This window comes from Schistocerca serialis, chromosome 3, assembly GCF_023864345.2.
Source record: "Schistocerca serialis cubense isolate TAMUIC-IGC-003099 chromosome 3, iqSchSeri2.2, whole genome shotgun sequence".
Lineage (NCBI taxonomy): Eukaryota > Metazoa > Arthropoda > Insecta > Orthoptera > Acrididae > Schistocerca > Schistocerca serialis.
In genome coordinates, this window is record NC_064640.1 from 143876456 (window position 1) to 143894184 (window position 17729).

Consider the following 17729-nt stretch of genomic DNA (forward strand, 5'->3'; position numbering starts at 1 on the left):
TGCCACCATCTGTCGCAACACCAGTCAGTACTGACCACCTTAGTACATAGGGTGTGCGTCATTTGTGACAAAGAAAGCCTCTCAGACAAATTACACCACCTAAGAGAGGTATTTCGGAAAAACGGGTACAGTGAAACACAGATTGGTAGGGCCTTCAAGAGGAGACAGACTGACAAAATTCAGGAAGAGGAAGAAGAGGAAGAGGAAGTTAACAAGAGACTCACCTTTCTTCCATATTTGGGGTCCATATCAGCCAAAATCGGGAGGCTACTGAGAAAATTAAACATAAATACCATCTTCCAACCACCGCCAAAGACGAAAGAGCTGCTGGGCTCAGCTAAAGACCCTCTCAAACTCAACACACGTGGTATATACAGCATTGCCTGCAAATGTGGTGTACAATACATTGGACAAACGCAGTGCTGTATCTCGAAAAGGTGCGAGGAACACACCAGGCATGTCCGACTTGGACAGATAGAGAAATCTGCTGTAGCTGAACATAGCATCAAAGAAAACCACACCTTTGATTTCGAGAACACCAGGGTGCTGTGCCGAGCCGGGAGCTATTGGGACAGCGTCATTAAAGAATCAATAGAAATACGGGTCCACGAGAACAGGGACGAAGGTTATCAACTGAGCGAGGCCTGGAATCCAGCATTAGCCGCAATACGCCAGGAGCGCACCAAGAACCGTCCAGCTCACGTGACGCGACCAGAATGCTCTGACGGAGACACGAACGGCGCACCCGCTTCTCCCTCCACCCCGCCCCCCGGCTCCTCTGGATCCAGCCTCCAACGGCCAGGTGGTGGGGGGCACGCCGCAGGTATAAAGGGACTGGCATCCGCAAAGTCTGGCACTTCGCCAGAAGATGATGCGTATGTCGCTCGTCGAAACGTCGCAGTTTGAAGACAGCACCACCCAGCTGGAAGCCCGAGAACTCTTCACCAATGGGTACAATGTTGAGCAGCTTCCAGAAATTTAGTTTACAGACTCTACCATTTCACCTTCATTTACATTTTGCATAATATTGTATGTGAATAAAGCAAGCTGTTTCACTCGGAGAATTTTTCCCAAACCTGTGCTGATTTTTTGAAAGAACCATCTGTTTACTCAAAGAACTGTATAAGTGGACCTTAAAAGAAGGTGCTCTATGGTCCTCAGTGGTGGATGTCCAAGATGGACTCTAGAGTGGTATGGAGGGTGAAAAATTTTTGCAGTGGTCTAAAACTGTTGTATATTACCACTTAATTAAATTGTTTATGTTGCTTTTTGTTACCAATAACCAGATTTAGGACATTTAGGATTGTTGGAAAAAGTACATTATTTTTAGGTTGAGTAATAAGGACTTGGGTTTTCTCAGCATTGATCTCTGTACTGCTAGGGGTGGGGGGAGGGGGGTTGGGGGGAGGGGGGGTGGGGGGGGGGTTGGAAGGAACCAAAGACTCTTCGTCCCACCCCATCTCATCCCACCACCTGGATCTGCCAGTGAGAGGGGGTGGAGGGGGAGGTGGGGGGTAATTTCATGTCAGTTCCGTGCAGAACAGTAACATTTTCAACCAGACCACCTCAGATTTCTCTCAAGTTTGGTACATTCAATTATCCAGATAAGAGGTTGAAAACTATTAATTTTCGGGGGATGTATGACAATTGTGAAGAGAGTTACAAGTCTGCAAAATGTGGAAATTGTGTTAACTTTATGTGTACCTGTATCAGTATAAATGATTGTAATTCTAGTTCTAATCCAGATGCAGCAATAAAATTTGTATCATGAACATTGATATGCAACATGGTGGGTTTCTTATAAATTTCACATTCAAGGTCAGTGACCTTAACCTTCTGCCTTGAATATTTCAAAACACCATGTCTTCAATTTTTATGAAAAAAATATTTTGTTGCTCCAATATGCTACCGTAAATATGGTGAATATTAAGAAATCACTCCAAAGGCATCATGCTCAAAAATTTATTTAATCAGCATCAGTACACTACATAAAGCAGAAAGTAACACACAAATACAAAACAAAAATCATTAAAAAAATACAATATATAAGTATTTCCTTATTATTTGCCTTTTCATGGTAATGTATGCATAATTTTCCCATTTAATATCAGGAAAATTGGCCACCCTCTACTACCACCATATACTTGTCATTTTTCCATGCTTTTGAACTTAATTTATCTTTGAGCAACTATGAGCAGTGGGTCTGAAAGAAACATCCAAATATCACTCCAAATCCACTATCCCAGATACTGTTGTCAATATGAGTTCACAGTTAGATTCATTTTGGACAATGCTCTGGTCCAAATATTTCTAATTTTGCTGTAAACACTCCATCTCATTGGAGTTTGGTCTATCTCTCTGATATACAATCCATGAGTTACTGGAAATTTCCCTACTTGTTGTTTTGAATTTCAACCAACTCTCGGTTCCTAATCTGATATGGGAGTGACTGCTTTCTACGAGAGCACATAGTCAGATTGGGGAAAGATAATGAAGGGGATCAGCTGTGCCCTTTCAGAGGAACCATCGTGGCATTTGCCGTAAATGATTTAGGAAATTAAGGAAAACCTAAATCTAGTTAGCCAGGTACATATTTGAGCCAGTGCTCTTTCAAATAAGAATCTAGTGTCTTATGACTATTCTACATTCCTCGGTAAAAGATACAGAAGTTTTGGTACTTTAATGCCCACTATCTGTTCTATTTTAATGTTCTCCCTTTCTCATTTTTTATCCAATCAGTTTTAATAATTAGCTTACATGACAGTGGTTTTTTATGTTGGGAAATCAGAGCATTGGTTAAGAATAAACATTTGTTCTCATACTCTGCACCCAAGTGCCCATTTCTGATGAAAATTTTACACTTGGACTATCTAGGGTAGCTTTTTACAAGTCTCCAACTTCTAGCATGGGTTGAGAAATCTACACCCATGCTTGTCAAAGTCTACAGTTAATTGCATTTCAGACTATCAAGTGTTCCAGACTGGTCTCATCCATCTTGTGGACAATTCTTCCCAGGATACAGACTGAATGCACTTTCTTTACGTTCTCCTCCCATGATGCTGTTTCTATAACGGGCCTAAAACTTGAGTTACATACAGATAACACCCCCTTCTTTACCCTCTCTAGCTGCCAGACTTTGAAAAAGAAGAGAATGTTGCTGAAGCAGGAGAGATGAGGCCCATGAGTTCTCTTCTCATTATCAGTGGGCAGCAATGCCTCAAACTTATCCATAAGAAGCCAGTTGTCTCAAGGTTTGCTACAGGCCACATCAAAAGCAGCAGTAATTGACAAGTTCCACTAATAATTTGTTGCGACATGAGCTAGTCGTGCCACTCCACTAGTGGTGCAATTGACAGTGGCTATAGGTGTGCCATTTGACTGCTATCAGCACAGTTTCCAGCTGTTTGTGGATAGTAGTGAATTCGTCCATGAAGATACAGTAATGGGCACAATCTTTAGTGGAGTCTACTTGTGAAAGTAACATGTGAACCCAGCTTTTAAAAACACCAAAGTAGTAAAGACACTAGAAATGCCAAACACAGTTAAAAAGTAGTTGCTGCCTATTTCCAAACAGAAGCATGTAAACAAAATTAAACCAAGTGCAGTGCAGAGACTTTGTACTGTTGCTGCCCCAGCAAGGGACACTGCTGCTGCTGCAAAGGATGCTGCTGGTAACTACACCTGACACCTCAGAAACTGACACTTTTCGATGAGGAGTGGTTACTGATTTAAATTTCAGTGACTAAAATGCAGTGTAACCACTGGAATATTCACTTGTTTATATTTTATCTTTGCACAGACCACCATTATATTACAGTTACAAAGGCTTTGTGCAGCAGCTCTTAAATGAGAAACGTGTCACTCATTTCAGATTGAATATTTGTAGAACTGTATGTTCATTTCCCATCACAATTTTTTCATTGTTTAGAGTCTTCTTTAGTGTCAGTAACCATTGTTTTGCTGGAACCCCTGCGTTTGTCAGTTTTTGAATTTGCTTTGCAGTTAATTAAAGTGAGGTGTTATTGCTTTGAAAATTGATGATTTTTCTATATGTATTGCTTAGGCGTGTAGCTGAGAACAATTTGCTTTTAGTGGAACTCTTTTGATATATATGTTACTGAGTTCTTTGCACAGAATTCTCGCACATCCTGGTCTTTCTTTAAAGCACCGGCATCTTATTCCCACTTGACTTCAGTCCTCGTATTGCTGTATTGATTAAATTCCTGAGATGCCTCTTCACATACATTGAATTCCATATAGAGGGCACGGGTAGTAGGAGCGGTAGAGAGCTTGATATTCGAACTGCCATGCTGACTGAATCAAAGACCAGTCTTCATCCAGTTCCAGACATTAGTGAAATGTGTAGGGAGTAAAAGCAACTGGTATGCTCCACATTCTATGCCACAGAAAAAAATGTGTTCTAAAGTGCATTTATTCCAAGGGCATTGACTTGTTCATTGTGTGGAGGTTAATTTGTGATGGATGTATTTCAGCTTGGCAGTTGGTGCCTCATGTAAGTGTAAGATAATTAATGCTTCCTCAGAAAATAATGAAACTGAACCTAAAGAATAATGCACAGATACATGCCCAGTTATTAAAAATGTATAATGTGAGTGGATATTAGTTTTGTGTTCTGTGTTTACAGATTGCATAGCAATTCTAAGGTGAATGGCATTTTTGTCAGCGTATTGTATGTGGAAGTCCTATTGTGGAATGTTTTGGAAGTTATAGTATGGTATGGCCATACATGAGGTTCATAAAATAACATGCCAGAGTAATATGGTATTTGTTTTTGGAGTAAAAGTATGGCGTGTGAATGGGCAGATGTCCAAACTAGTGTAGTATCAGTGTGATAGCACTTAATTTTTACCCAGATTCAAATTTGAAATTCCATAGATTGTTACCCATCTGTCTTTAGTCCAAAGAATTTAAAAAGCTACCTTTCCATGATTAAATATTGGTAATTATTGAGCTGCTGCCTCTTTTTCTTCGCCCCTCTTTCCATCTCTCTTCGTACTCTCCCCTGCCCTCCCCCCCCTTTTCTTCCACCCTGCCTCCCCCCTCATACAGGTACTAATTCAAGAAAATAAATCCCTTGAAAAAGGCAAGGGGCATACTTGTTGTTCAACTCTGTAATGTTTAACTCTCTGTGCTCCCACCAGTTGTGACCACTGCAGCTATGATACCTTCTGATTCGTTGTTATATTGGAGCAATAAATCAAACTTTCATAATTTGCAATGCTTTTAGAGAGAAAAGTGGAACCATTGCAAGCTGTACCACAAGACTTGAAACAAATTCCCCTTTGTCATAATTTTTTAAATCAATATTCAACAGGTTTTTTTTAAGAATTAGCCATATATTTAAATTAACCATTACAGTTTCCTGACAAATTCTGTAGCTACTCATGACGACATTTATGTGGTTGTGTAGGCTGATGGAAAATTTATTTCACAGAGGAATTTGTTAATGTGTTTCACATTCTGGTATTTTGCTTATACTTGATTGCCCAAAATTTTCAATATCTTCTACCTACTGTGTGCATGCACTTTACCGTGCAAGACATTCAGAAACTCTTGTTCAACTGAGAGCTGGTGAAAAGTTCAAATCATTCCACAGCAAATTTTCTATTTATAAGTTCGACCTTAATGCTATATTTTGTTATCATGCAGCACAGTCACTACAGTACTTATTTCAAAACCCTATGTACTTCTGCAGCATTACCACTTGGCCAAATGCTGCAGCTGACTCCCATCATCCCTACCTTTGTACTTCAGTCCTGATCTAAGAATGTGTCTCATACAAGTAGCACAAAATATTCAGTTTGAATCCACCTCAACACTGAGATGGAGATGTGATATGTGATAGATGCTTCATTATTATTTTGGTTCGGTCAATATTCCAGAGACCTTTTTGTATCTATATTGCAATATTTGTAGTATGTGTTGTGGAGCTAAGCAGCAATGATTTTATGATTCTGTGTGTGCTTACAGGTCCTATATGATGGGATTATCTGAGGAAATGAACAATAATGCAACCTCATCAGGGGCTACAATATCAATGGATGATTTATATCCAGCACTTTTTGAGTGTTTTGCAGTTATTTTGTGTGGGTAAGAGTCTTGCATGTATATAAATTGTAACATTATTAATTTCAAAATGTAAATTTACTTATTGATTAAGGTGCAGGATGTGGCAATAATCTATATTATTGTTCCTCTAATATTCCATTTAATGAGAGACTACAGTATTAATACATTTTTTGCATGTATAGTGACAGTTGAAAATTTGTGCCAGATAGAGACTTGATCCTGGATTTCGTGCTTAATCATTATGCTGTCTGAGCACTGAATTGTTTCAGCATCTTTCACAGAAGATGCAGTTCTTCCAATTTAAATTCTCATGACTATGTATTCCCAAAATTTTGTAACTTTGACCTTAATTGTTTAGTCTTATTCATGGTTTAAATTTATGATTTGTTGACAGTGGCAGCTCGTGAGTGTACATTCTGGGTGTTCACAAATCTTTAGAGTCAAATATTCTTACAGTGCACCCGCACAACAACTGGTGCTAACTCTACATTTCCTTGTTAAATGTTCACTTGTAGACATGCTTAATTGATTTCATCACTCTCTCAATCAAAGCATCTGTTCTTGGAGGCCCTAGTTCCTTTGCAACTAACTTTTCCTAGTAATTTACTTTTCTGTTCCCAGAATGAGATTTTTTACTTTGCAGCGGAGTGTGCGCTGATATGAAACTTCCTGGCAGATTAAAGCTGTGTGCTGGACTGAGAGTTGAACTCACAGCTTTACTTTTCTGTTAGCAGTTAAAACAGATTCAACGTAGTTCATGTTTACACTGCACACAAAAGCTGATTCCTGCTCAGTAGCCGGCCGCTGCTGGCCGAGCGGTTCTAGGTGCTTCAGTCTGGAACTGCACGACCGCTACGGTCGCAGGTTCGAATCCTGCCTAGGGCATGGATTTGTGTGATGTCCTTAGGTTAGTTAGGTTTAAGTAGCTCTAAGTTCTAGGGGACTGATGACCTCAGATGTTAAGTCCCATAGTGCTCAGAGCCATTTGAACCATTTGAACCTGCACAGTAAACAATCAACTCCAAACACAAATTGCCATTTGTGGAAACGATTAAACTCGAGTAGTAATGTCTACCAATATGTCACATGACTAGAATACAAATGAGGTGCTGAGATCCATAAGGGCCTATAAAGCATACAGCCATCAATCCCACATTTAAATGAACATCAGCGAAACCAGAGATACAGCTTTTCATGAATTTTCATATACGCAGTGTGGACGTACAGCACAGATAAACCTGACTCACCATAAGGTCAACACGTTTCAGAATCATGAATAAATGCTACAGTCTCACAATTGATGATGATGTGCTTTAGGCTGTTATGATTCTCAGTGCTTCAAATGAATTACTGTATGTTAAAATTCGTAGCTTAATATATTATAACTCATTCAGAAACCTACAAAATAGGTTTGCAGTCAGTACAGCTTTAATATATACTGATGTCTGATCTAATTTTACTACAGTATATAGTGAGTGAATTAGCATATCTGAGGAGTGTGCTATCATCTAGCAGGATTTATGCCAAGCAAATGGGGATAAAAGTCTGCCACAGTATGCTACCACTTGGTGGCACTCACGTAAATGTCTAGTTGAGTGACAAGGGCTAGCTGTGCACATTGTTTATCAAATCCATATGTATTTGGCCCATAAGGCAATTACGTCATGAGAGTTGTGCATGCACAGAACCTGCTTAAAACGTGCGCAACTGCAGGTGTGCTCACAACCCTATGCCAAGTTTCACAGAGTGTAGAGGAGCGGTAGCGGGATAGATTTAAGTGCCATATCTTTCAGATTGCAGTATCTATGTTATGTTTAACAGCATTCAAAGAAATATAAACCAATAAATCTGCAAGGTGTTGAAAGTTAGGGTGTTCACTTGCTCTTGTGCGTTTACAAGGCAGCTGTCATTGTTTGTTGATATGCATAGTTGAATATGATATATTTTTTAATTAAAGAGTGACCATTTGGAAAAAAAAAAGGTCAGTAATTCTTTGAAACACATTATTTACTATTTCTTCTGTTGCTGTATGTCTATTGACACTGATTGTAGTACTTGTCATATTAAAAAAATAACTAATTTTGCTTTAGGTGCATTAAATGGTAGGTCATTTATATGTACAAGAAACAGTGTTGGGAGCTAACACAGAAACTCGAGGGAGATTTCCTCAGTTTCCTGTCCATAGTTGTTGAATTGTATAACACATTTCTGCACTTGTTTTGTGTCATAAACACCCAGTAACTGTGGATCTTTCCTATTGCTTCAGAGTTAGTTTTCCTTATTTGTAATGGGATGCATTTATTTATTTACGTAAAAGAATATAATGTTGTTAATGCATTGTAAACTGCGTCTTATATAGGGTGTGGGAAACTTTTATAACAATTCTTCCATAACCTACGTTTAATTTTATTCATATGATTGTGCATTAGGCATTGTTCCAACATCCATGTCTTTCTTGACTTACCTTTACAAATTATGTCACTTAGTTAAAACTAAATATTATAGCTATTTACTGCCTTGTTGGCTTCACATTTAGATATCTGTGGATGTCTTCACACTTCACATAGTTTCTAAAGAGACTGGGATGTGGAGCTGTGAAGGGAAATAACTCTGTGTTAGATCATTTGTTTGCAGGAAAAGTTATTACATGAAATTCTGAAAGTGGATCAGTTATGTTGTATTAATTTTATCAGTCTGCCTGGTGTTCATTCACTCAGTGTGATATTGTCATGTGTTATTCCTGTAACTAAAGAGGTCTTGTTTTTCCTCACTAGAGCAAGAACTGTCTTTTGTGGTGTTAACGATTTTAACTATTTTGTGACGAGCAGCTGGCTTAAAGAAGTTATGTGGTGACATGAACAGTACTCCATGATCCCCTATGCTTTGCTCCCCATTCCCCCCTCACCCCCTCACCCAAGGAAAAAATTAAAGTTGTAACAACTAGATTTTATGAGTCTACATGTCTTGGTCCATTTTTTCTGTTAATTCAGTTAGACATGTTTGTGTGTAGGGGGGCGGGGGGGGGGGGGGGGGGCGGCGAGGAGGGAGGAGGGGGACATGCATGTGTATGTGTATATGTGCTCACACATCCAGATGATGAACCTGAGCCCTAAACTATAACAGGTGTTGACTCAGATAAGACAAGGATAATGGTGTTTTCATTTGAACATTCTTCAGGCCTCCATTCATATCTACATCTGTACTCTGTATAGTGAAGCATACATGATGTATCATAATCAACCATTGATACTCAATTCACACATCTACATCTGCATCTACATCTACATCCATACTCCACAAGCCACCTGACGGTGTGTGGTGGAGGGTACTTTGAGTACCTCTATCGATTCTCCCTTCTATTCCAGCCTCGTATAGTTCGTGGAAAGAAAGATCGTCAATATGCCTCTGTGTGGGCTCTAATCTCTCTGATTTTATACTCATGGTCTCTTTGCGAGATATACGTAGGAGGGAGCAATATACTGTTTGACTCCTCGATGAAGGTATGTTCTCGAAACTTCAATAAAAGCCCGTACCGAGCTACTGAGTCTCTCTCCTGCAAAATCTCCCACTGGAGTTTATCTATCATCTCCGTAATGCTTTCGCGATTACTAAATGATCCTGTAACGAAGCGCGCTGCTCTCCGTTGGATCTTCTCTATGTCTTCTATCAACCCTATCTGGTACGGATCCCATACTGGTGAGCAGTATTCAAACAGTGGGCGAACAAGTGTACTGTAACCTACTTCCTTTGTTTCCGGACTGCATTTCCTTAGGATTGTTCAAATGAATCTCAGTCTGGCATCTGCTTTACCGACAATTAATTTTATATGGCCATTCCATATTAAATCACTCCTAATGCCTACTCCCAGATAATTTATGGAATTAACTGCTTCCAGTTGCTGACCTGCTATATTGTAGCTAAATGATAAAGGATCTTTCTTTCTATGTATTCGCAGCACATTAGACTTGTCTACATTGAGATTCAATTGTCATTCCCTGCACCATGCGTCCATTCATTGCAGATCCTCCTGCATTTCAGTACTATTTTCCTTTGTGATGCACACAAGTGAAACTGTCAGCTACTTTCTGTATATTCCTGAATTTCTTTTCCTCATGGTTGTTACCTGAGTACACAGGGTGACCTATCAGAAATCAGCAGTTTTCAAGTGAGCAGCAGTGTGTTGATTTTTAAGAAAAAATCTTTGTTACAAAATCAAAAGTTAACAGCCTCTAATTGATTTACATGCTCACTTTCAAAAAATTATGTTATCCATGTAGTGGGCATTCTCTTGAATATAATTTTCAACACACTGCTAGATGTCACTCATAACTCAGGCCAGCAGACATTGGCCAGTCGAAACCACTTCTTCTTTAATGGCAGTGTAATGGGCAGAGTCAAAGGAAAGAGGGTTCTTTGCCATAAGAAAGCCACTTTCTGAAATCTGCTGGCACACCATTGTGTCACATTGCCCATCTAGATGCTGTTCTGTGCCTGCATTGTGGTGATCAATGTGTTACCAAAACCAGGGATGCTTCAGCACCTGGTATACATGACATCTGCAGTGGCCACATTACAATAAATCCGTTTTGGTGAATATAAATGCTAGCCATCCAGCCAGGCTGGTCATTGTATTGGCGACTTAACTGTCATATTGACAGGACTGCATGTCTGGGGGGTCCAGCTGCAGTGTTGATGGGCCAAAGGTTGAACTAAGGCCTTCCCAGTCACCGAGCTGGTGGATGTCCACCACCACCGGATACCTCCATCGCCTGGCTGTGCCACCTCATCCCACAGCTCAGCCAGCTCCACTGACCGCCTTATTGCAAGGTCTCATTGGGGCTGTGCTGAGTTAGACGTAGCAACCACTGGCTACATTACACCTACACACCATGCATCAAAGTGTGTAGGTGTGATGTCGACCACCAAGTGCCTTTGCCTGACCTGTGCATGAGCCACCGGTATTCACTGTTGGATTTCTGGTGATAGTGAGCTGTTTCTGACTTCTCCCAACCCACCAACCTCTGCCAGAGAACACCCACACCCATTACAAATGGTACCAGAAGTACTGTTGGAGACTATAATGGTGGTTTAATGTCCACGGCAACAGGTGGCAACAATAGCAGCAGCAGTTCAGCAAAGGTGTTCAACAGAAAATGCAGTAAGTTTTGACTTCAAGTTTTTGTATGCGTCAGTATGGTGTTTCATTTCCTTTTCTTAACTTGGTAATATTTTATTTTATGCTTTTCGTAGTGATAGGGGATGATGAAAATGGCATCAAGTGAGAAGGGATCAGTGCTAGGGCATATGTGATGTGTCACGAGAAATTATGAAATGTGCAGTCTTTTTAGGACCTCCAGGAAGAATTGGTGAAATGACCCAGGAGGAAAAATACCTCTAGGTTTCTTTGTGAGTAGCTTTATACTGTATCATAAAGACAAGGAGATTTTGTGGGAAGTTTTATTAATAAGATTAGAAAGTTGAACATTAACATTTAAGAGCTAGTGGAATGTCCAAAATCATCGAACAAAGCTGCAGTGACGGTGATTTCTTTAGCAGAGGTAGATGCAGTAATAATAAGGACTGTGGAAAATAATGTGTTTATTATTGCAGTAATAGTGTGCTATCAATGTGATTAGCCTCGTCAATTTCAGTGAAATTGTGGGAAAAATAATCTATTTACACAATTGATGTGGAACACAACTAGCTCTTCATACCCAAGAAGTAATGAGTGCTGTCAATGGGGAATCTCAAATTGATTCCATGTTTCTAGATTTCCAGAAGGTGTTTGATACCATTTTTCACAAGTGGCCTCTAATCAAATTGCGCACCTATGAAATATTGTCTCAGTTGTGCAACAGAATTCATGATTTTTACATCTACATATACATCTACATCCATACTCCGCAAGCCATCTGACAGTGTGTGGCGGAGGGTACCTTGAGTACCTCTATCGGTTCTCCCTTCTATTCCAGTCTCGTATTGTTCTTGGAAAGAAGGATTGTCGGTATGCCTCTGTGTGGGCTCTAATCTCTCTGATTTTATCCTCATGGTTTCTTTGCGAGATATATGTAGGATGGAGCAATATACTGCTTGACTCCTCGGTGAAGATATGTTCTCGAAACTTCAACAAAAGCCCGTACCAAGCTACTGAGTGTCTCTCCTGCAGAGTCTTCCACTGGAGTTTATCTATCATCTCCGTAACACTTTCACGATTATTAAATGATCCTGTAACGAAGCACGCTGCTCTCCGTTGGATCTTCTCTATCTCTTCTATCAACCCTATATGGTACAGATCCCTCACTGCTGAGCAGTATTCAAGCATTGGGCGAACAAGTGTACTGTAACCTACTTCCTTTGTTTTCGGATTGCATTTCCTTAGGATTGTTCCAGTGAATCTCAGTCTGGCATCTGCTTTACCAACGATCAACTTTATATGATCATTCCATTTTAAATCACTCCCAGATAATTTATGGAATTAACTGCTTCCAGTTGCTGACCTGCTATATTGTAGCTAAATGATAAGGGATTTCCTGTCAGAATGGTCACAGTTTGTGGTAACTGATGGAAGGTCATCGAATAAAACAGAAATGATATGTGGCATTTCTCAAGGAAGTGTTATAGGCCCTCTGCTGTTACTAATCTATATGAGTGATTTAGGAGGCAATTTGAGCAGCCATCTTAGATTGTATGCAGCTGATGCTGTCACTTACCATCTGACAAAGTCATCAGAAGATTGAAGGCTATTGCAAAATGATTTAGACAAGATATCTGTATGGTGCAAAAGTGGCAATTGATCCAAAATAACCGAGCGAGGTGGCGCAGTGGCTAGCACACTGGACTCGCATTCAGGAGGATGACGGTTCAATCCTGTGTCTGGCCATCCTGATTTAGGTTTTCCGTGATTTCCCTAAATCACTCTGGGCAAATGCCGGGATGGTTCCTTTGAAAAGGCACAGCTGACTTCCTTTCCCGTCCTTCCTTAATCCGATGAGACCGATGACCTCGCTGTCTGGTCTCCTCCCACAAACAACCAACCAAGTTAGTGATCCAAAATAACGAAAATGTGTGGTCGTCCACAGGAGTGTTAAAAGGAAACCATATAATTTTGACTACACAATAAATCGCACAAATCTGAAGGCAGTCAATTCAATTAAAGATCTAGTGAACAACTTAAATTGGAGTGATCACGTAGATAATGTTCTGGGTAAGGTGAACGAAAGACTGTGTTTTATTGGCAGAACACTTAAAAGATACACCAAATCAACTAAGCAGACTGCCTACACAACACTAGTCCGTCCTCTGATAGAATACAGTTATGTTGTATGGGCTCCTTACCAGGCAGGATTGACAGAGGATGTTGAAAAAGTTCAAAGAAGGGCAGCTTGTTTTGTACTGCTGTGAAATATGGGAGAGAATGTTACAGATGTGGTATGTGAGTTGGAGTAGCAATCATGAAAAAAAAGGCTTGTGTCATTGCAGCTAGATCTTTTCACAACTTTCAACGCCACCTTTCTCCTCCAAATGTGAAAATATTATGTTGACATCCACTTACATAGGGAGAAACAAGAGAAGTCAGAGCTTGCATGGAAAGATGTAAGTGTTTGTTTTTCCCACACATTATTTGAGAATGGTATGGTAGAGAAATAGTCATGTAGATGTAGAAGGCATAAATGAATTGGACACTCTGTGAGGCAGTGGGTAAATAATCAAAATGTGGTCAATACTTCGTTATGTCATTATGAAAAGACACTTAAATTATGTGACACTACATATCACGGACACCAATGCTGCTGAAATTAGAAGACGACGGTGCATCACCACAGAGCTGTGTGGACCTGCAAGTTACCTGCAAACTACTGCACGCACTCACCGGTGCCTAGACCCCTCTGTTACCCTCTGCGGCACATATGGTTTTAATTTGCCAGGAAACTGAACTAAGTGGTCGGTACAAAACAGAGAACTCGTGACACACTAGCAGGATATCGAAGTGAAATATCCTGAAACCAGTGCAAGAACAGTGTTAAGATTTGCTCACAAGTGTGGAAACTAAATTGTGAATGTTAGTCACTGTAAACTTGAATGTGGCTGCCACTGGTTCTGAGGTTAGAAGAGGATGGTATATCATCACGGAGTTGCATGGACCTGCAATTCTACCTGGAAGCTACTGCATGTGTTCACCAGTGCTGGGGCTCGCCCTGGAGCTACTGCAATAGGTGATACCTGCTGCCATCCTCAGCACCATAGCAGCTGCTGCTGCCTGCATTATGTTGCAGCACGTCACATCACGTTTGCTGGTACACAGTTCCAGTATTGCTCATTGAGGTCAAGCAGTTAAGTCAAGAATATTTAAAGTATTTGTTAATTGCTTCTAATGGGCTGTTAAAAATGGAATCTGATTATGAGGATGATGTGAAAATTAAGATGGAACCAGTCTCTGATGACGAACCCTCAGAATTAGAAATTGAAATTAATGAGGATGGTTCCATCAAAGTAATAAACCCAAAATCTGAAGGTGATTTGTCAAAAGTAGAATTGGATGTCAAAAAATAAAAAGTAGAATTAATAGTTATCAGATAATGAAACAGTTCAATATTTCTGAAATTCAGGCAATGTAAGAAACTCCTTTAAAATCGATTGAAATGCCAAGTGCATGATAGAGGCACCAAATTGGATGCAGTTACTGTTTTCTAAACTTAAATCACATCAGAAAGAACTGAACAATAAGATGGAATCCAATAGTAAACACTTAAGTAAGATTGAATCTTTTAATAAAGAACTAAACGATGAAATGAACTCAAAACTGAATAGCTTAAATTATAAAATTGATTCTAACCACCATGATCTGCAAGTCAAAGGAGGACCACGTGGAAGGGAGGTTGTCAGAAAGAATAGGCAATGAATCCAAACTTTGATCTAATCAGTTCGAGAAAGTAACTAATAAAGTAAATGCTTGTCAGAAACATATTAAGAAATTGAAATCTGACTGTGTGAAATTATGTGAAGAAATTGATAAAATATTTTCTGGCTGAGTGGAAGCAGTAAAACTAAAAGTATAACTAAATACTAGTATTACTAAACATGGGAAATAGAGTAAGATATGGTAGCTCTTGTAATACTACTGTACAGAATGTTGCTTCAGCTGGTGCTGCTTTCATCAGATATCTTCAGTTTTTACATTTGGATCCAGACAGACAAATTCATCCATTAGAGTTCTGGAGTGATTTTGAGGATATTTTAGCAAATGCATGGTCAGAGGGTGAGAAAATTTCTTTCATAAGATGTCATTTGTCAGGAGATGCTTTACGATGGTCACCTGACAAAATGATTAAATGCAAAACTCTTTCCGAGTTTAAAACTGCAGTTCTTAATGAATACTGGTCACACAATGAACATAATGATGTTTTGAAAGAATTTTGGACTGGTAAAAAGTTTACTCCAGGTTGCAGATCAGTGAAAGAGTTTTGTAGAAAGTGGATGTAAGGGCTGTCACATCTGACAGAAAAGATGAAACTGGAAATGATGATCATGGAACTAGAAGGTAAACTGCCTTGGTATTGGCAGAAAAAAATCATTTCTGCACCTAGAGATAATGTGCATAGATTCATTGAGTATCTGGAGCGAGTAGAAAGAGTAGTTGCTGTTGAGGAGCAGGCGCAGAATAATACAATCTAATTATTGTGGTCAAGGTGGTGGTAGAGGAAGATGAGGTAGATACCCACCACGCTGTCGCGATAGTTATTATGACAAAGGTAGGAATATAAATAATATACCATTGACACAAGATGGAGAGCAGAATGCTATCCAGTCTTATTCTGAATTTAATGAACACAGTAGGCCGCGTGTGTGTGAAACTAAGTCCCATTTATGAGGAAACTGGCACTCACCAGGTGGAAACAGTAGCACAGCCAGTAACAGAAACACAACCCACAGTCAGTCAGCACATGCAAACCGATAACAGGGATGGAGAAATAGCAGTAGACACTAACAGTAATGTGTTAAACCACTCTCATTATCTAGATGACAGCATTTTGGACACATTAGAAAAATGGGACAAGAAGTAAAAAAGAAAACACTACAGATAGTAGGGAAGAACAAATTAACTGGTTTAAATTGGATGAGGATGAAGATGAAGCAAAAGCTAACATATTTAACAATAGTAGCAGTCTGAACACTAAGGTTTCAATGGAAGAAGTAGAGTCAGTTTTGCAAGGTTTTGAGGAGGAGTTGTTAAATGAAGATGGTAGCAATAACAGTGAGGTCAGGCAACCTGTTAGTTGTGTTGACTTGCCAAAACTGTAAAAGCAGATGACAGCATTAAAATAGCAATGTTGTGTAGGGACGCAGTTGGTCAGAGGTAGAGAATAGTGTAGCTGATGTGCAGCAAATGAAAGCAGAGGACATCATCAAGTGCTTTGATTTAAAATTGGTTGACAGGTTGGAAAAAGCAGTTGGAGATGTAGAGTTTGATGACCCCATGAATCTAATCATAAATTTACTTGCAACTGAACAAAATTGCTTTATTTGAAGACAGATTGAAAAATATTTATTAGATGACTTTCATGAGGAACCTGTTCAAACTAGAATAACTCACCCTATCACAAAAACTTAACATCTCAGGGGTAACAGTGTTTGTCTACTTGATAGTGGCAGTGAAGCAAGTGCTTTGTCCCAAGCATTCTTTGATTCTATTCCTAATAAGAATGAGTTAACTATCATGAAAGTAAGTGGTTTAAGAACAATAAGTGCTACTGGAAAAGTTTCTAGACCAGTATAGCATGAAGATTTGCTACCAGTTGGTATAGGTAACATAGTAATAGATAATCATTGTTTATTCATGTTTGGTTGAATTGTCGAAATTTTGATTGGTACAGATCTTTTAACTAAATATCAAGGAAATATTAACTTTGATCAGAGCTACTTAGTCTTAACTTTACCAGGTTTTTGAGTGATTACAAAGCCTTTCATTGTAAATTATGTTGGCAGTTATAAAGAAACATGGGAACTGCCATTTAGAGTTATGAGGAATAAGGGATACTTGCAGGAAGACTAAGAAAATTTCAGCAGAAACAAAAAAGTTTATGTATGTTTATCAAGGACCATTCAGGATAATAGGTCAGCCTTATGCAAACACATACAGATTGGAATACCCAAAAAGTAAGAGAGAACTAAGTCTACGAAACATCTGAAGCCTTGCAAAATTGGCAGTAATTAAATACTTTATGGAGTCTGCCACTCTTTGGTGGATACACAGTTTGGCATACTGTGCAGTCCCAGCTGGATGCAACTTTATTTCCCTTTCAAGTTTCATTCTTTTCTTCTGTTCTCTCTGTAGTAAGGAATAGCATATATGCCTTTATGTTGTACATATGCTGTTAGTTTGTAAAATGTTCCTAGTAAGTAAGAATGATTCCCAAAAGTGACTATACCCAAATGATGTCTTATAAAGAGTATTTGAGAGGTAATTTGCAATAATAAATTCTAAATGTTAAAATGACAATGGGTAATTTATGAGCATCAGTGATAGAAAAACAATGGCAAAAGTAAACAAATAATAAATAAGAGCCACAAAAAGGATTAGTAACAACAAAATACAGATACAAAATTTTTAAGGCTTTCGTGGCCACTTGTTGACACACTGC

General features: G+C 39.2%; 1 protein-coding gene across 1 annotated transcript in view; it reads left to right on the top strand.

Moving 5' to 3' along the window:
- Positions 1-17729, top strand: part of LOC126470724 (integral membrane protein GPR155) — a 165541-nt gene that overhangs the window by 24718 nt on the left and 123094 nt on the right. Inside the window, exon 2 of the mRNA XM_050098727.1 lies at positions 5992-6111. Coding sequence (XP_049954684.1) covers positions 5992-6111 — 120 coding nt within the window. The remainder of the gene's footprint in view (positions 1-5991; positions 6112-17729) is intronic.